General features: G+C 55.2%; 1 protein-coding gene across 13 annotated transcripts in view; it reads right to left on the bottom strand.

The window, feature by feature from the left end:
- The window catches only part of Cacna1b (calcium voltage-gated channel subunit alpha1 B), a 157,159-nt gene extending 143,596 nt beyond the window's left edge, over window positions 1-13,563 (bottom strand). For 11 of the 13 annotated variants that reach the window (XM_041674757.1, XM_041674756.1, XM_041674753.1 and 8 more), the window contains exons 1-3: window positions 13,151-13,563; window positions 12,154-12,259; window positions 8,513-8,652 (exon numbers count right to left, since the gene is read on the bottom strand). In XM_041674757.1, coding sequence (XP_041530691.1) covers window positions 8,513-8,652; window positions 12,154-12,259; window positions 13,151-13,434 — 530 coding nt within the window. In that variant the 5' untranslated portion in view covers window positions 13,435-13,563. Of the gene's footprint in view, window positions 1-8,512; window positions 8,653-12,153; window positions 12,290-12,575; window positions 12,636-13,111 lie in introns of those variants that run through there. The other 2 variants (XM_041674758.1, XM_041674759.1) reach the window with 2 other exon arrangements.
- Between the last annotated feature and the right edge of the window lie 762 nt (window positions 13,564-14,325).

The following is a 14,325-nucleotide window of genomic DNA, read 5'->3' on the forward strand; positions in this document are numbered from 1 at the left end:
GCTTCCAGCTCCCAGAACAGGCAAAGCTGCCCAGTCTGTGTGGGACTGTGTTATGCCTGCCTTCACACACACACATATACATACATACACACATACACATACATACATACATACACACACACACACACACACACACACACACACACACACACATGAAGGCCCTGGCGAGGTGAGAGTGGATGACTAAGGCCAGCACTGGGGAAGAGAGGGTGGTGATATAGTACAAGTCCCATTCCAAATGGGCCCCAGCACTGCCTCGTAGGCCAACCAGGGCACAGGGTTCTTTCCAGAGTGACCCGCAGATGGACTCTGTGACGGTGTGATGTGAATTCTAGTATGAACCCTGCCACCCCAGACCCGGAACAACAAAGGGGATGGCAGCAGTGAGGGAAGAAAGCAGGCAGAGATTAAGTGTCACGAGCTAATGACAGGTGTAGCTATGTGGCCTGCTGGAACTCTGCCCGGCTAAACGGTGGGGTGTAAAACAGGCCAACCAGAGGACGCTACAACAGCGTAGAGGGCAGCTCTTTCTACTCCAGTAGGCATGAAAGCCCAGGAACTAGGAAGCTCCCAAGCCCCCTGATCAGGGAATCGAGGGTGAGCAGGAGGCCTGCTTGCCGCCCTGCTCTCGGTCCAGGGACTAGCTCCAAGCCTAGTAACAAAGAGACACCATTAGCAATCATTCTCACCTTGGTGTGGATCACAGCTTTGGGCTGCGGGTGTGAGGAGGGGGGAGAGACGCCAATGAGTGTGCTCCTCTTTGCTCACAGTGCCGCCCTTGCTGGGTGTGAACTCAAACTCCTGTGACATCTGTGGGGGTACAGCCACAGGATGCAGTACCAGCTGCTCTGGGTTATGATATCGCTAGCCTGGACACGGCCCAACACACCAGGGCACCCACGCCTGAACACCCATGCCTGAGACTATCGAGGAACCGCCAATCAGGACAGAGCCATGTTAGTGAGCCAGACAGGCAGAGACCACCAGGTAGAACTGGGGTGTCTACTCAAGATTGAAACTTGGGAGTTCAAAAGACCTCTCCCTCCTAAATGGTGACAACTAACTTAGAGCCCATCTCAAAACCTTGACCAGGCCTACAGCCACCAGCTACAGGGCCAGGCTGGAAATGGGTTCATGAACCCAAGTGAAGTACATGCTGTACCAGACCCTTACTCCTTTGTCTGACACCTTGTGTCAGGCCCTCGCTGGATGCTACAGAACCAGCTCCCTGGCCCCGCACTGTTGTCCACAGCTCACAGTAGTGCTTCCAGCACCTTGGGTCCACTCTGTGTCTGGAGCTCTGGAGACCTTGCAAGGCTAGGCTGTGGTCCCTCACCAGTCTGGGCACCAACTGTGCTAGTTTTGCACATGCATGTCCCTTTCTCTCCCTGGGACGTTCTGTGGAAATGTTTCACTTATTGAGCTCTGAGCAACAGTGGTCAGGTGCAGAGGGATCAGGTGGGCATGGGCAGGTGTCTTGACTGACCATCAAGGGTGCTGACCACCAAGAAACTTCTGGGTTTATTCCAAATAATCTGAAAAGGCCATGGAGGCTGGATTTAAGGGTGCCTTAGCCCAAAATTCACCCAAGTCTAAAGGCATAGTTTGTGGAAGCACAAGGACAGGTGGGGTGTGTCCCTAGGGCCTAGGATTCCTGCTCTCTGCCCTTTCTTATGGCTGGGGTATTGCAAGAAGCAACTAGAAGCATATCCCACTCCTAGACCTTGCAGTCAGGCAGAGGTCTGGGCTACGGGGATTATGGACTCTTTCTGCCGTGAGTCAGTTGTTAGTAGACTTCAGGAATGTCTCCCCAACACTCACCTGTGGTCTAGCCCAGAGGAACGTGGGTCTCTGTGCACTGAGGGTCACAGGTTCAAGGTCTGTACCCCAACCAGCCCCCACTCATCAAGAAGACACCACTCTGTTTTCATATAAGGAAGATTGTACAATCAGTTTCCCCAGGGGCTACTCCTAACCCAGAAACACACAAGGACTCTTAGATCCTAGGAATACCTGGTAGGATGAGAGCTTGAAGCTACTTCAGTGAGGAGACTGGAGATCCCCCACCTACCTAGGACCAGGGAGGAGCCTGAACCCCTACCTGCCTAGGACCAGGGAGGAGCCTGAACCCCTGAACACAAGTCATTGGGGATTGTCCCAGAGAAGGGCCTGGTTCTGTTCCATGATTTAGAAGTACTGAGTCCTGAAGCAAAGAAAAAAGTTGGGGGAAGTAGGAGACAGAGAAGAGAGTGAGCTGGGTCCTCTATAAATACCCACTTGCAGGGGTGTGTGCCAAGGAGGGAGGCTGGGCGCCACTCATCAGAGCAGGGCATCCCTGGGGCTTTATGTAACCGGCAGAGGACTCTAGAGCTGTCACAGGGGCAGGAGGCCATGGGAGGCCACTATCAATAAGGCCATCTGAGATATGAATACCAGTGCTGAACCCAGGGTCACCACCCCTCACCCAGTGCCCACATTCACAGAGCTGCTCCGGGCAGAGGCTTCGCTGTACGTGGCGGGGGTGTTGGGGAGACCCCCATTGTCCTGGCAAGTTCCCAGATGTCACAGGGCCAGGAAAGGTTGCAAAACACAAGGATACTACCTGGAAAACCTTAACCCTGATCTCAGAAGATAGGGATCAAAGGTTTCCTCCATGCAGCTACAGAGGCTACCTCTCAAAACAGAACTCCTGAACTCCTAACTCCAGCCACACTTAGGGGCAGCAAATAATCAGAGCCCTGGATGTAGGAAGGGAAAGGGAATCCAACGAATCTCAACCTGAGCAGCACAGAGGCCATCCCCCCGCAGAGTCACTGTTAAACACTGGGGAGCTACAGAACAACCCACTGTGTGGAGCTGCCTTTAGCTATGTCTTGAGCCACTAGTCAGCGGGCACAGTGTCCCTAAGCACTGTCCCCTTGCCTTGGCAGATAGCCATGTGCTCATCTATTCCTTCTGTCCCTAACTTCCTTGTGCCTCCCCAGTCCCCAGGGAGCACCTCCGAAATCAGGCTACATCCCTGTGCCCTAAAAGCCATTAGACACTGGCACTAGGTTCCGAGTCTGTGGTGACCGTGCCTGACTCTGAGCTCACTGTCCACCTTCCCTCCCACGAGGCAGCCCACACTCCTCTCCTCTTCCCACAGGAGAAGAATCCAGAGAGAGGAGCCTGAGCTCTAATTACACGCCCTGGAAAGGAATCTCTGTTTAATTTGAAGTAAAATGAGAAGCTGTGGTTGGAAATGCCCCCCCAGGGAGCCACCTGCCTGAGCCAAGACACGTTTCTCTGTGTCTCCATAGGCCATTAGGGGAAGCAGCAGGCTAGGCCACAACAGAGGTCCTTGTTACCTATGAATTAAAGTCCTCCAGGCCAAAGGCCATAGCAGGGTTCTCTAGGGGTCCTGGAAGAGAGGAGGTAGTGACAAGGTAGGTGTGGGGTGGGAGAAGTATGATGGTTACCATAGGGAGCACGGAAAAGATAGCAGCTGGGAAATGAGTGTTGGATCTGGAAGGTGCCAGAGGTTCCTGGAGACTCTGCCTTCTTGGTATGCCCCTTGAATTCTCTGGAGTCTCTGCCCAGGCTGCTGCTGCCCCTAGTGCCCTCAGTCTCAATCCTCTGCTTTCTTCCCTGTGCCCAGTATAAACCCAACTCAACTGCCCTACACCCAGACCATGGCCCTGTCCTGCCCCCCACCACATCCACCAAAACTGTCTTTCAAGGACCTCCTGACACCAGTGACAGAATTTCCCATTAGTGACTGCAAGCCTTCTCCTCCCCAAGGGCAAATGGACAGTCCATTCATATATCCAGAAAAACATGGCCTGCAGAAGGGCAAGAAACCTATTGGGGTACTTGTGTGTCCTAAGAAACCTAAACAGAGTAGAAAGCAAGAGGCGTCTCCAGCAATTTTACATTCCAGGCGGCCAAGCAAGGTGAGGAGCAGGCAATGGAGGAGGGCAGCTGGGAAGGAAGGCTGGCGCTGGCGAGGGGAGCTCTAGGGGCCCCACGCACTTGCTCTCCCTCTCTCTGCACCCCTCCTTGCTCTGCCCTACATTTGTCTCCTCCATCTCTGTCTCCACAGCCCTTCACTCATCTTCACACATCCCAGCCGACGCCCTTGCTTCCAGATTCAGTCTGTGAAGACTCCAGCCATCCCCACCACTCCTGCCCACCTAAGCACAGCCGTCTTCAGCCCCCAGACACTCACTTCCATTGCAGAGACCAACACACTGGCCGGGACCCTGGACACGTCTTCACTCGAGACTCTGGGGCTGGCCTTCTCCAGCTGCATCGGTTTCTCCCGGACCTCCCACCAATGCTCGGGTAGGCTGTTAGTTCCCAGCCTAACACAGCCACTCTGGGCCTCTCTCCTCTACCCACAGCACGCAACCGTCTCTCTCCTGCTTTGCTGCAAAGCACCTTTAACAATGAGCATCACTAACAGGTCCCCCCTTGAGGCCCCCATACTCAGTGTTCTCATTCCCACACACACTAATTCACTTCAGGCCACATCACACGGTTCCCTCCAACGTCGGTTTTGTAGTAGAGCATACTCCTCCTGAACCCCCGGCTGCACACAAGTGTTCCTCTGGGTCTCCATCACCTCCCTGCCCGAGCAGCTCACGGGTATAGGAACCAGCATACAGTCTGAGACAGCTTCTCTAGTTCCTGGCGATCCTGTCTGGTCTCTCTATACTCTTGGTCAGGAGCATAGCCACAGCTCTCCCCAGAAATCAAGTAGCTTATACCCTTAAGCCTTGAAGCCCATTCATGTCCTCCCAAACCTGAAGCCTTCCCTGACCGCCTCTATAAAGTTTGCCCTATGTACTCCTCACCCACTTTCCCACCAAGATCAAGCCCTTCCATAACATGTTGAGCAGGTCCGTGCCAAGAAGCACTGTGGTCTAGCCAAGGTGCAGACCTGCCCTGGCTATCGTCTCGGAGGCAGAGCAGCATATGTGAGCACCACCCAGGCATGAGATCACGTATACTGATGAGAAACCGGCTGGGAAGGATGCCTGCCACTCTGGACACCACTCGCCGGAAGGGACTCTGTGGCTCTGTCCCCATGTTCACACCATCTGGCAAACGCCGAGGACATAGTGATTAATGGTGAGTGGCTGGAGCAGTGTGAGCAGACGAGAAGATGAACAGGGTTGCGGGTGGACATGATGCCGATGGGCACGGGATAAACAGGCAGAAGAGGAGCAGGCCATGGCTCTCAGGAGGCCCCTGGCTGCGCTGGGACGGTGACTCTTTCTGTCATTTTCCAACTAGGGCTCCTATCCGGGCACTTCTGGGCTCTGCTCATCCTAGTATGCGGAAAGAAGTGTCCGTGGAAAAGGAGGTGGGCAGGAAGCTGTAGGACCAGGAAGGTCCTAGCAGTGAGGAAGGGCTCCTATTAGAAGATTTAGGCACTTGTCCCCATCCTACCAAGGGACAACAGTCTGGGTAGTAATCCATGGGCTAGTCCAGTGGGAAACAAGAAGTCATAACTGAGGGGCCAGACTCCCGAGCACAAGCCCATACTCCATCTCTCATAATCCCCAGGCTCCCAGAGGCATCCCTGTGACCTATACAGATCCACAACCAGATCACAGCTTTGCCTCAGAGAGGGCAGCAAATGACCAGCGCACCTAGTGGATTACAGCCCCTGTACCATATCCGCTGGCTCAGAGAACGAGACACCAGAGAAGGAAGCAAGGCAGACAGCAGCAGGCACCCAGCCTCAGCTTCTCTAAGAACAGGGTGGTGGCTCACAACTCCCTACCCTACCACGACCCAGGCATCTCTCACAACCAGCATCAGGAACAGAGAGACCCCTGCTGGCCACTGGGGATATGCCTGGCTTCACTAGGCAACAGGTCAGGGTGCTGTCTGCCTCTCCCCTCTGGGCCTCAAACCCTCTAAGCACCAATTAAACAACGCCTAATTAAAACAACAAAATAACAAGAACGTGCCACACCCCCACATATACCCTACCACTGGGACCTCAGCTCAGAAGGGTTAGAGATGGGTTCTTCCCTGGGTTTTCCACCAAAGCCTCCCATAAACACAGACACACTCGGGTCCTCATGACTCTATCCTATAGGAGCATCGGCTCTGGTCCTGCATGCGGGTCTCCATGAGACATGGATCACCCTCCCACCTGGGGCTGGCACGACCTCAAGGAGCTGGCTACAAGGGGAGAAACCTGAAACCACAACAGCAATGCCAGCTTTCCCATGGACACGGAGGGCAGGGGCGGAGACATGAAGCAAGAGACTGAGAGGAGACGGGCGGGCGACAGAGGGGAGGAAGACAGGAGAGTGAGGGGAACAGAAAGGGTGGGAAGTGGAAGGGAAGGAAAGACAGCTGTACAAAGAGACAGAAAGGGAGAAGGGGCAAACAGAACATGGACAGGGGGTCTCCAAGACTAGAACGAGACAGTCCTGCCTTCCTCTGGGGGCCCTGGCATCGTCTCACAGGCATTCACAGAAAGGTTAGCATTCCTGTCTTCCCCCACCCAGCAATGGGCTGCGTCCCCCAAACTCAGGCCTCTCCTAGGATCCAGGGGTCCCATATAGGTAAGGATGGGGTGGGATAGGGAACTCCGGTCTCCCTCCTTGCCTCCTTGTTCCCAGGCACCCTACACCTTGAGTGGCAGATTCTAGTAGCAGGGGTCCAGCATCCCTTGCCAGCCTCTCCCCAGCATCCATCCGTTTTGCCACCACTCACTGCCCCCTCCTGGATGGCTGCCCCAAGATAGGCTCAGGGGACACTCTGAAAAATAAGACACCATTCTTGTCTTCGGGGACTTGAACTCAAGGGAAAGAGAACTGTAAACAGCTGTAGCTACTCCCGGATGCCCCAGGTGGTAGCCTGGACGTGGGGAACACCCGGCCCACAGGGGCCACACTTGTTACCAACCCCTCGTGATCCTTCACTTGTGTCTTCGGTGGAAAGCAAGCGTCCATAAAGCTACAGAGGGCTTTCTGTAAACACACTCCCACTTTAGAACAAGGAGCAAGCCACAGACATGGGCAAAGACCTCACACGGTGGCACTGAGGCCACCATTACACTAAGTTCCTCAAGAATACCAGATAACTCTACAAGACAAACCTTACACCTTCCCCAGCCTCAGCCTTACAAATGTGGACCTCATGACAGAAGCTACAACACAAAGATGGGGAGCATCTTTGTCTCCCATGACTCTGCGGGTCTTACCTAGGAGCCCAGAGGTCTTACCTGACTTCCTTTGTTCCTCAACCCACAGGGAGCACGGTGGCTGAAGCCCCAGACCCAGGATTCCTGACACCTCCTTCCTGACACTCAACCCCCTCCTACACACACCTACATGCACCAGGCCTCCATGGAGGTCGGTGGGCAGAGATGGAACCACCCTAGCTCCCATTATAAAAAGTGCAGCATTCTCACCTGTAATGGGCCAGCTCCCTATGCCCTGATCTTGGCACTTAATCCCCAACCACAAGGCCCTACGGAAGATGACACTGCCATCCCTAGACCAGGACAGAGGTTCTGAGAAAGCCACAGGCTCTGTGTGAGTAGCCCTCATCCCAACCACAGCCTCGGCCCCCAGCACAGGAGTTCCCCAATCCACAGCCTACATCAGAGAAATGGAAGAAGACTGTGCAATGCCCATTAGGCAGACAAATCAACCGAGATGGCCAGGAGATGGGCAAGCTCCTGGGCGGTAAGGAGTTTTAATCTGGTCACTATATGGAAGGACTGATGGACAGGAAGCAGCAGGCATACATTGTAACTAAACACATTCAGGGGTGGAGGGACTAGAGAGATGGCTCAGCAGCGAAGAACGCTTGTGGTTCTTGCTGAGAACCCAGATTCAGTTTCCAGCACCCACATAGTAATTCCAGTTCCAGGGGACCTAGTGCCCTCTTCTGACCTTTGAGGGCACCAGGCACACATGTGGTACACAGACACACATGCAAGCAAAACACCCATACATTGAATAAATTTAAAATCAGAAACATTGCCAGGGCGAGAACCAGGATCCCATACTCAGCCTCACACAGTGGAGTGGCACAGAGCTATCAGGGAGATATCCCAGGTAGCTTCTCAGACAGGAAATGGCTCAGATATCAAGTGCTCCTCAAGATCACAGATGGGTAAGAGCCTTCTGAAGAAGCACCTCACTTGCGGGTCACACCATCCATAGTGCCCAGGACCCTATGCCCTTGCTTTTAGGGTCTGTAATCAGGCTCCTCCTGATAGGCCTAGGAGCGAGCCCTTTGGGAAAACACAGTACAAACACAAGCATGGTCCTCAGAGCACAGCAGATGGGAACAGACCCCAGTGTCTCTGAGAGCCTTACTTGGGAGCCCAGTAAGTTGAGTGGGGAGAAGCAATCGCCATTCGTCCAGAGGTATAATCAGAGAGCTCTTTACCCTCTGCACTGCACTCAGGGGATGGGGTACCAACATGAACATTCCTTCCACTTCAGCCCTACGGTGGGGCAGCACACACCAATGCACTCGGGCTTGGCCCACCTACCCCGTGAGAACCACCACGAAGTCCATGACATTCCAGCCATTTCGAAGGTAGGAGCCCTTGTGGAAAACGAAGCCCAGTGCGATGATCTTGATCCCCGCCTCGAAGCAAAAGATCCCGATGAAATAAGGCTCCGTGTCATCCTGAGGAGGAGCACAGGACAGTGTTCACCTCCGTCCCCTCAGCAAAATGGCTACTCAGCAGTCCCTGTCTGATGGACACACCTACTACCCCACGGCTAACCCTGCCAGGCACCTCAGGCTTCTCCAGTGTGCACTGCTCGCTCCCGCTAGCCTGAGTGTGACCACCTGACACGACTAATAATGGGATCTACCATTTGTTGATGTGACAGCAGTGCCCTGATCGTGCCTACGAGACCTTAGATCTCTACTCTGTCATCCCAGCTGCCGCTCCATTCACAGGGTACCAGGACTGTCCTGCTGGAATCATCGAGAAGACTTTGCTCAAGGAGGTAAAAAAGGTAGTGATGATGCTCATTTTGGATGCCTGTAAATCAAGTCCTTGTATTAACTACAGCAACTCTTTCTATACAGTCAGATCTTTTCCCTTCCAAGTGCACAAAGGCATAGAGAGGGAGTATCTAGACCTGAGACCATATGTAACCCCAACAGCCACCTGGGTCTGACCCTAGGCTCTGGCCACTGTGCCAGGTCACCTGGAAAGCTTGGCATCCTTAGTCTTTGCTTTGGGACTCACTCACACATGCAACACACATAGACAGGCAAAACATGGAAATTCTGATGGGGGAATAAAGAGAAATAAAGCTCCAGCATTAAGGAAACTACAGTGACAATATTGGGAAGACCAGGGGACAGTGCCCCCTTTACAGGCTAGGCCTACATCCCAGCAGTAGGCATGAGACTGGGAGGTGGGAGCAAACCCGGGAACCCATACAGGCCAAGGCTCAGGGAGTCTTGTCAAAGGCGTGGCAACAGAAGTTTCTAGGGCTAGAGTCTAAGGGAAAGACTGTTGTTGGAGAAAACAGTAGGACCAAGGGAATGGAGACAGGGACTCTAATAAGATCCCCATGTCCACTTCTTAGCCAACACCTACAAGGAATGATGCTGGGGAGGACCAGAGCCGAGCAAACAATATGAAGCATGGGGAGAAGATGTTACAGGACCACGGATGTAGAAAGCAATAGAAGCATCAGGTGTAAGGGGAAGAGAGCAGACAGCTTCAGGGAGCTGGACAAGGAGGCTTAGCATGATTCAGTTGCTACACTCTGGGTCAGCAGCTTTAAAAATAGGAAGAAAGGATGGGAAGCAGGACGGCTTCCAGAGTCCATTCACAAGGTTGGCCCCTAGGACCAGCTCCAGCAAAAACTGCTCTTCAAACACACCATGCCCCCATGAAGGAAGACTGGGCATGTGGCCTATATGCTCCAAGGAGCTGCCACATGAGATGGGCCAACTAACTTCTTCAGCTGGAGCCTCTCTCCAAGAAGTATGACCCTCAAGGGCCCCGTGCCTTGCCAACACATGAGCTTGATCCTCCCTCTCTTGCCTGCAGGGAGTCAGTCCCTAAGACTGGCTGATGGCCCTGAAGTTTGCAAAGGGAAGTGGCTATCAGCAGGTATGAGCAGAATGAGGAGCCTGGCCACTGAGCATCCATGATGGCCTAGTGTCCCTGTTCTGCCTCCTGATGCTGACTCATGACAGGGATGAAGCTCTTGAAGGAATGCATGCATTGGTCTTGGCCTCAAGGTTTCTGGTCTAGTTTAGTTGGGTCTTCGTTCCTCAAGGGGAGGGACTGTTGACTATCTGCACCAAAGAAGAAACTGACCTCACAATGTCTTTATGGACAAAAAGAGAAGAACTGACCATATTCTAGAGCCACTAGCAAGGAAGTTCTCCCTTAGATTCTTCTGCCCAGCTTCTCTAAGCCAGACCCATGACTGAGGCTGATGGGACAGGAAGATGGGTATGCCAATGGCTTGCGAGCCGCTGAGCTGCAAGAAAGAGGCTTGGCAGCTATAGAGGACAAGTGAGGAAGAAGCAGGGGCCCCAGAGATGAGGAACCGACACCAAGTGAGGCTAGACACACTGGGGTCCTAACACCACTCAGCCCCTTACTGCTAGGTAGCTAGAAGCTCTAGTGTCCAAGCCCGTCTGTCTTTTGTTCATCCTCACAGCCCCTGAGGACTGAGCCCACAGGCAAGGCTGAGCTTAGTCGAGAACATTTTGGAGCTCCAGGATAGGCCCAAAGTGGCATATACTGCTTGTTTTCCCAATAGCTTAGCCACAAAAGTTACATCCTCCCATTCCCATCATTATCAACACCAAGCAAACCTGCTGCTCTGACACAGGTAATCAGAAAGCTGAACACGAGACTTGGCCAACAAAGGATGCCTAAGTTCATGGCCCCTTGCACTGACTTCAGTCTGGCCTGTGACCCTCTTGGCCTATGGTCCAGAGTTCCCTAGAGATATGGTCATGACCTGTGGCCTGGCGCTGGTGATACTCAACCTGGTAAACCTCCAAGTTCACTCCCTTCTCTGGCCTCTGGAATGGTTGTTCACCACAAGAATGGAGCAAGCAGAGCTCCTACTAGGCCAGAAACCCAAAGGAACAGAGGAACCCTTCTGGACATGACCAAAGGTGTTCAGAGACCATTATTTACCCTCTGATTTGAAACATGACTTAACTCACAATCTTCCTTCCCAGTCTATACTCTCTACGCCCACTTAGCCTTCTCCTGTCCTCCAGGAAGATCCTCAGTCCCAGGTGGCCATCCTAAACATCCCTCTTAGTTTGTCATGAAGTCCACCTTCTCAGAGCCACCTCCCCTGCCAAACTTCAGAAGAGAATGGGAAGACAGGCCACACCAGAGCTCAGCAAGATGCCAGGTCCCGAGCTACACATTGCTTTATCTGAGCTGAAGTCAGAGAAGCAACAGCCAGGATGGAGAGAGAACAGAGCAGCCTCTTCTCCTTAGAGAGCTCGGTCCCCAGGGTCCTCCTGAACCCCACGAGCTTCTCCTCCATACAAGAAGTACTATGGTCTCACAGTCACACTCTGCACATGCTAAGCCCAGGCAAAAGGGCAGCAGGAGGGAGCGGTGGCTGTGCCCTCACCTGTGAAGTGACACTAGCCCTTCAAACCTCCTGAGTGCAGAAGGCTGGCCTTCGATCCTGCCTCCCACTCCATAAGAGTCATAATCCCAGAGGTATGGCTTCTGGTTCCCAGAATGGACATCACTGGGTTCTAGGAAACTCTTGGCAAGACACTAGAGGAGAATATGGATTTGAAACATTTGGGAAGAAGTGCTTCCTTAGGGAATATGGCAGGAAAGGGTCAGCTGGACACAGGGCTGCCCATAAAGCCTGACATTCTTATTATATCTATGAGAAATGCCCCTCCCTCATTCCAGGTCTAGAACTGGGTCCTTAAGTCAAGGCCAGCACAGCATGAACAAATGAACCATCTGGGGAGTAGGGGTAGCTAAAGTCACAAGGCGCCAGCTAGTGATTCCCTGGTCTTTCATCACACTCAACTGGCCATCCCAGTTTCCTGGCACTGGACAAGGAGTCAGGACAGGGTCCTGCCTGTCCAGCTCAGACACATCAGACAACCTGCCACTACCCAAGCTTTCAGCCCCCCAAACCCTTAGCCAGCACTCACCAGGCGCTCAGACATGGGAGTCTTGTCCCCATCAGGGAGGTGCTGTTCCAGGGCCAGAACAATGCAGTTGGCGATGATGGTGGCCAGGATCATGTATTCGAAGGGCGTGTGTGGGTTAAGGACTGGCTAGGAGGCGCTACGGAGGTAGTGAAGATGAGGACAGCGCAGTGCAGTAGCCAGGTCTGAGTACTGCTGGCCGACACCCACCTTCCCCCCTTCAAGGCTAGTCTTCTCAGCTCCCCGCCCTAGTTCTGGGGGCAGCCAAGAGGCGGGGCCTCTGCAGTTGCCCAGCCCCTCCGCTAGTTCCGACGCCGTCAGCACCACGGACAGCTGCCTTGCCCAGCCCGCCAGCGCCACGGGAGAACCCTCCAGTAGCCCCCCAGAGCAGCAGAAGCGGGTCCTGCGCAGGCGCACGCCCTTACCTAAAGACACAGCCACAAGTATCTAAACCCGCACGTGAACATAATGTACCAAGAATGCCGAACACACGCACGCGCAGCACCGGCTCAAGCGATGCCCGCACATAAACGCAGGCACCTGCAGTCAGCACGCGCAAGGACCTGCATCCACACGGCCCTCACACCTGCAAGACTCGGACTCGCCCTCCCGTGTCCTCCAGGACGGCCGCATGCTGTGTGCCCCAACCTGGCTCCCCAAGACCAGGTGCACGAAGGGACAAGCCCCAGGTCAGAAGGGGCTCCGCCCAGCGTGCACCCAGTCCGTCGTGGCCTCCACGACCACACACGCGCACACCCAAACCACGCACACACGCACTCGGAGACCGCCCCAGAGGCTCCGCCCCGCTCCTCCTCGCCGGCCCGTGGGGTCCGCGACGCGCCTCTCCCGGGTCGCACCCCCTCCCAGCACCAGAAAGATGGCCACTGGGCGCCTCCGCCCAGGCCCCAGCCGCCCCTCCCGGACCCGCCGCGCGGACACCGACGTCGCCCCAGCCCCTGACCTCCGCCGGTCCCCGCCCGGCCAGGCCCCCGTAGGATATGGCCACTCCGTGATGCGCTTAGCGTATTTGCGGACGACGTTGTCCTCGCTGAAGATGAAGAGCGAGCGGTTGACGGTGAAGCAGTTCTGCTTGACTGGGATGGGGTTGTACAGGGCCATGGTCCGTGCGCGCTGCGCGATGGACTGCTTGTACAGGACCCGCTGGCCCGGCGGCAGACCCCCCTGGCCCGGGCCACCCGCCCCGCCGGCCCCGCCGCCCCGAGCCCGCTCCCCGCCGCCGGGGCCCCCATAGCGGCCACTCAGCTCGTCCCCGAAGCGGACCATGACTCCTGGGCGCCGCGAGCATCCCCGGCTCCGCGGCCCGGCACCGAGGGCGCGGCGCGCCAGGGGCTCCTAGCCGAGCCGCAGCAAGCCGCCTGGACCTCGCCCGCCAGCTGCTACCGCACCCGAGCCGCGGCCCTACGCCACGCCCTATAAGGGGTCGGTCACGCGGCCGCGCCTAGCCAATCCGCGTCGGTCCCACCCCCGGACCCCACAGACCCCGCCCCCGCGGCCGCCCCCGCCAGAGTCCGCGGCGGTCCTCGGGGAACGCCGAGTTGCGTGTGCCCAGCTCTAGGCAGCGTGAGCCTCTGCGTGCCCCTGGGGCGCCGCCCAAAGCCTTCGCTGCCTCTGGTTCCCCAGGTCAGCAGCCTGAGAGGTCCCCGCGCGCCCTCGCGCTCCTCGAACCCGAACAGACCCTCCCCGGTGGGGCGATGTCCGTGGCATCCAGAAGAGGCAGCCTAGGTTCCCACTGGCGTCCACACCCCTGTCCTGCGGAGGCCATGTCGTCAGCCACTCCCTCTCGATGCTGGCCATCGGATGCCGAGGCTATCGTCGCCCCTTCATTTTTTGATATCCTCACATGCCCTGCTTTGAAATCTCTGGCCCCTGAAGGTCTCGCAATGGACCCTGTCAAGAGTTCCATCTGCGGTTTTTCGTAAACCGGACCCTGAGCCGCTCCAAGATCTCAGCTCAGACAGTCCTTGCTCTGCCATTCATTCTATAAACATTCAGACAGAGCTTCATGGTGCACCTGTTTGCCACGCCCAGGATCCACCTTCACCGAGCTGACATTTTTCTACCAAAGGTAGAAACATTTATATAGCACTTAATAGGTGATAGCATTCACGGTGAGTACACAGGACGGCTTGTGGGTCTTAACAGCATTGGGATTAA

This window comes from Microtus oregoni, unplaced genomic scaffold, assembly GCF_018167655.1.
Source record: "Microtus oregoni isolate MIOR12 unplaced genomic scaffold, Mior012 000025F_ref0000491, whole genome shotgun sequence".
Classification (NCBI taxonomy): domain Eukaryota; kingdom Metazoa; phylum Chordata; class Mammalia; order Rodentia; family Cricetidae; genus Microtus; species Microtus oregoni.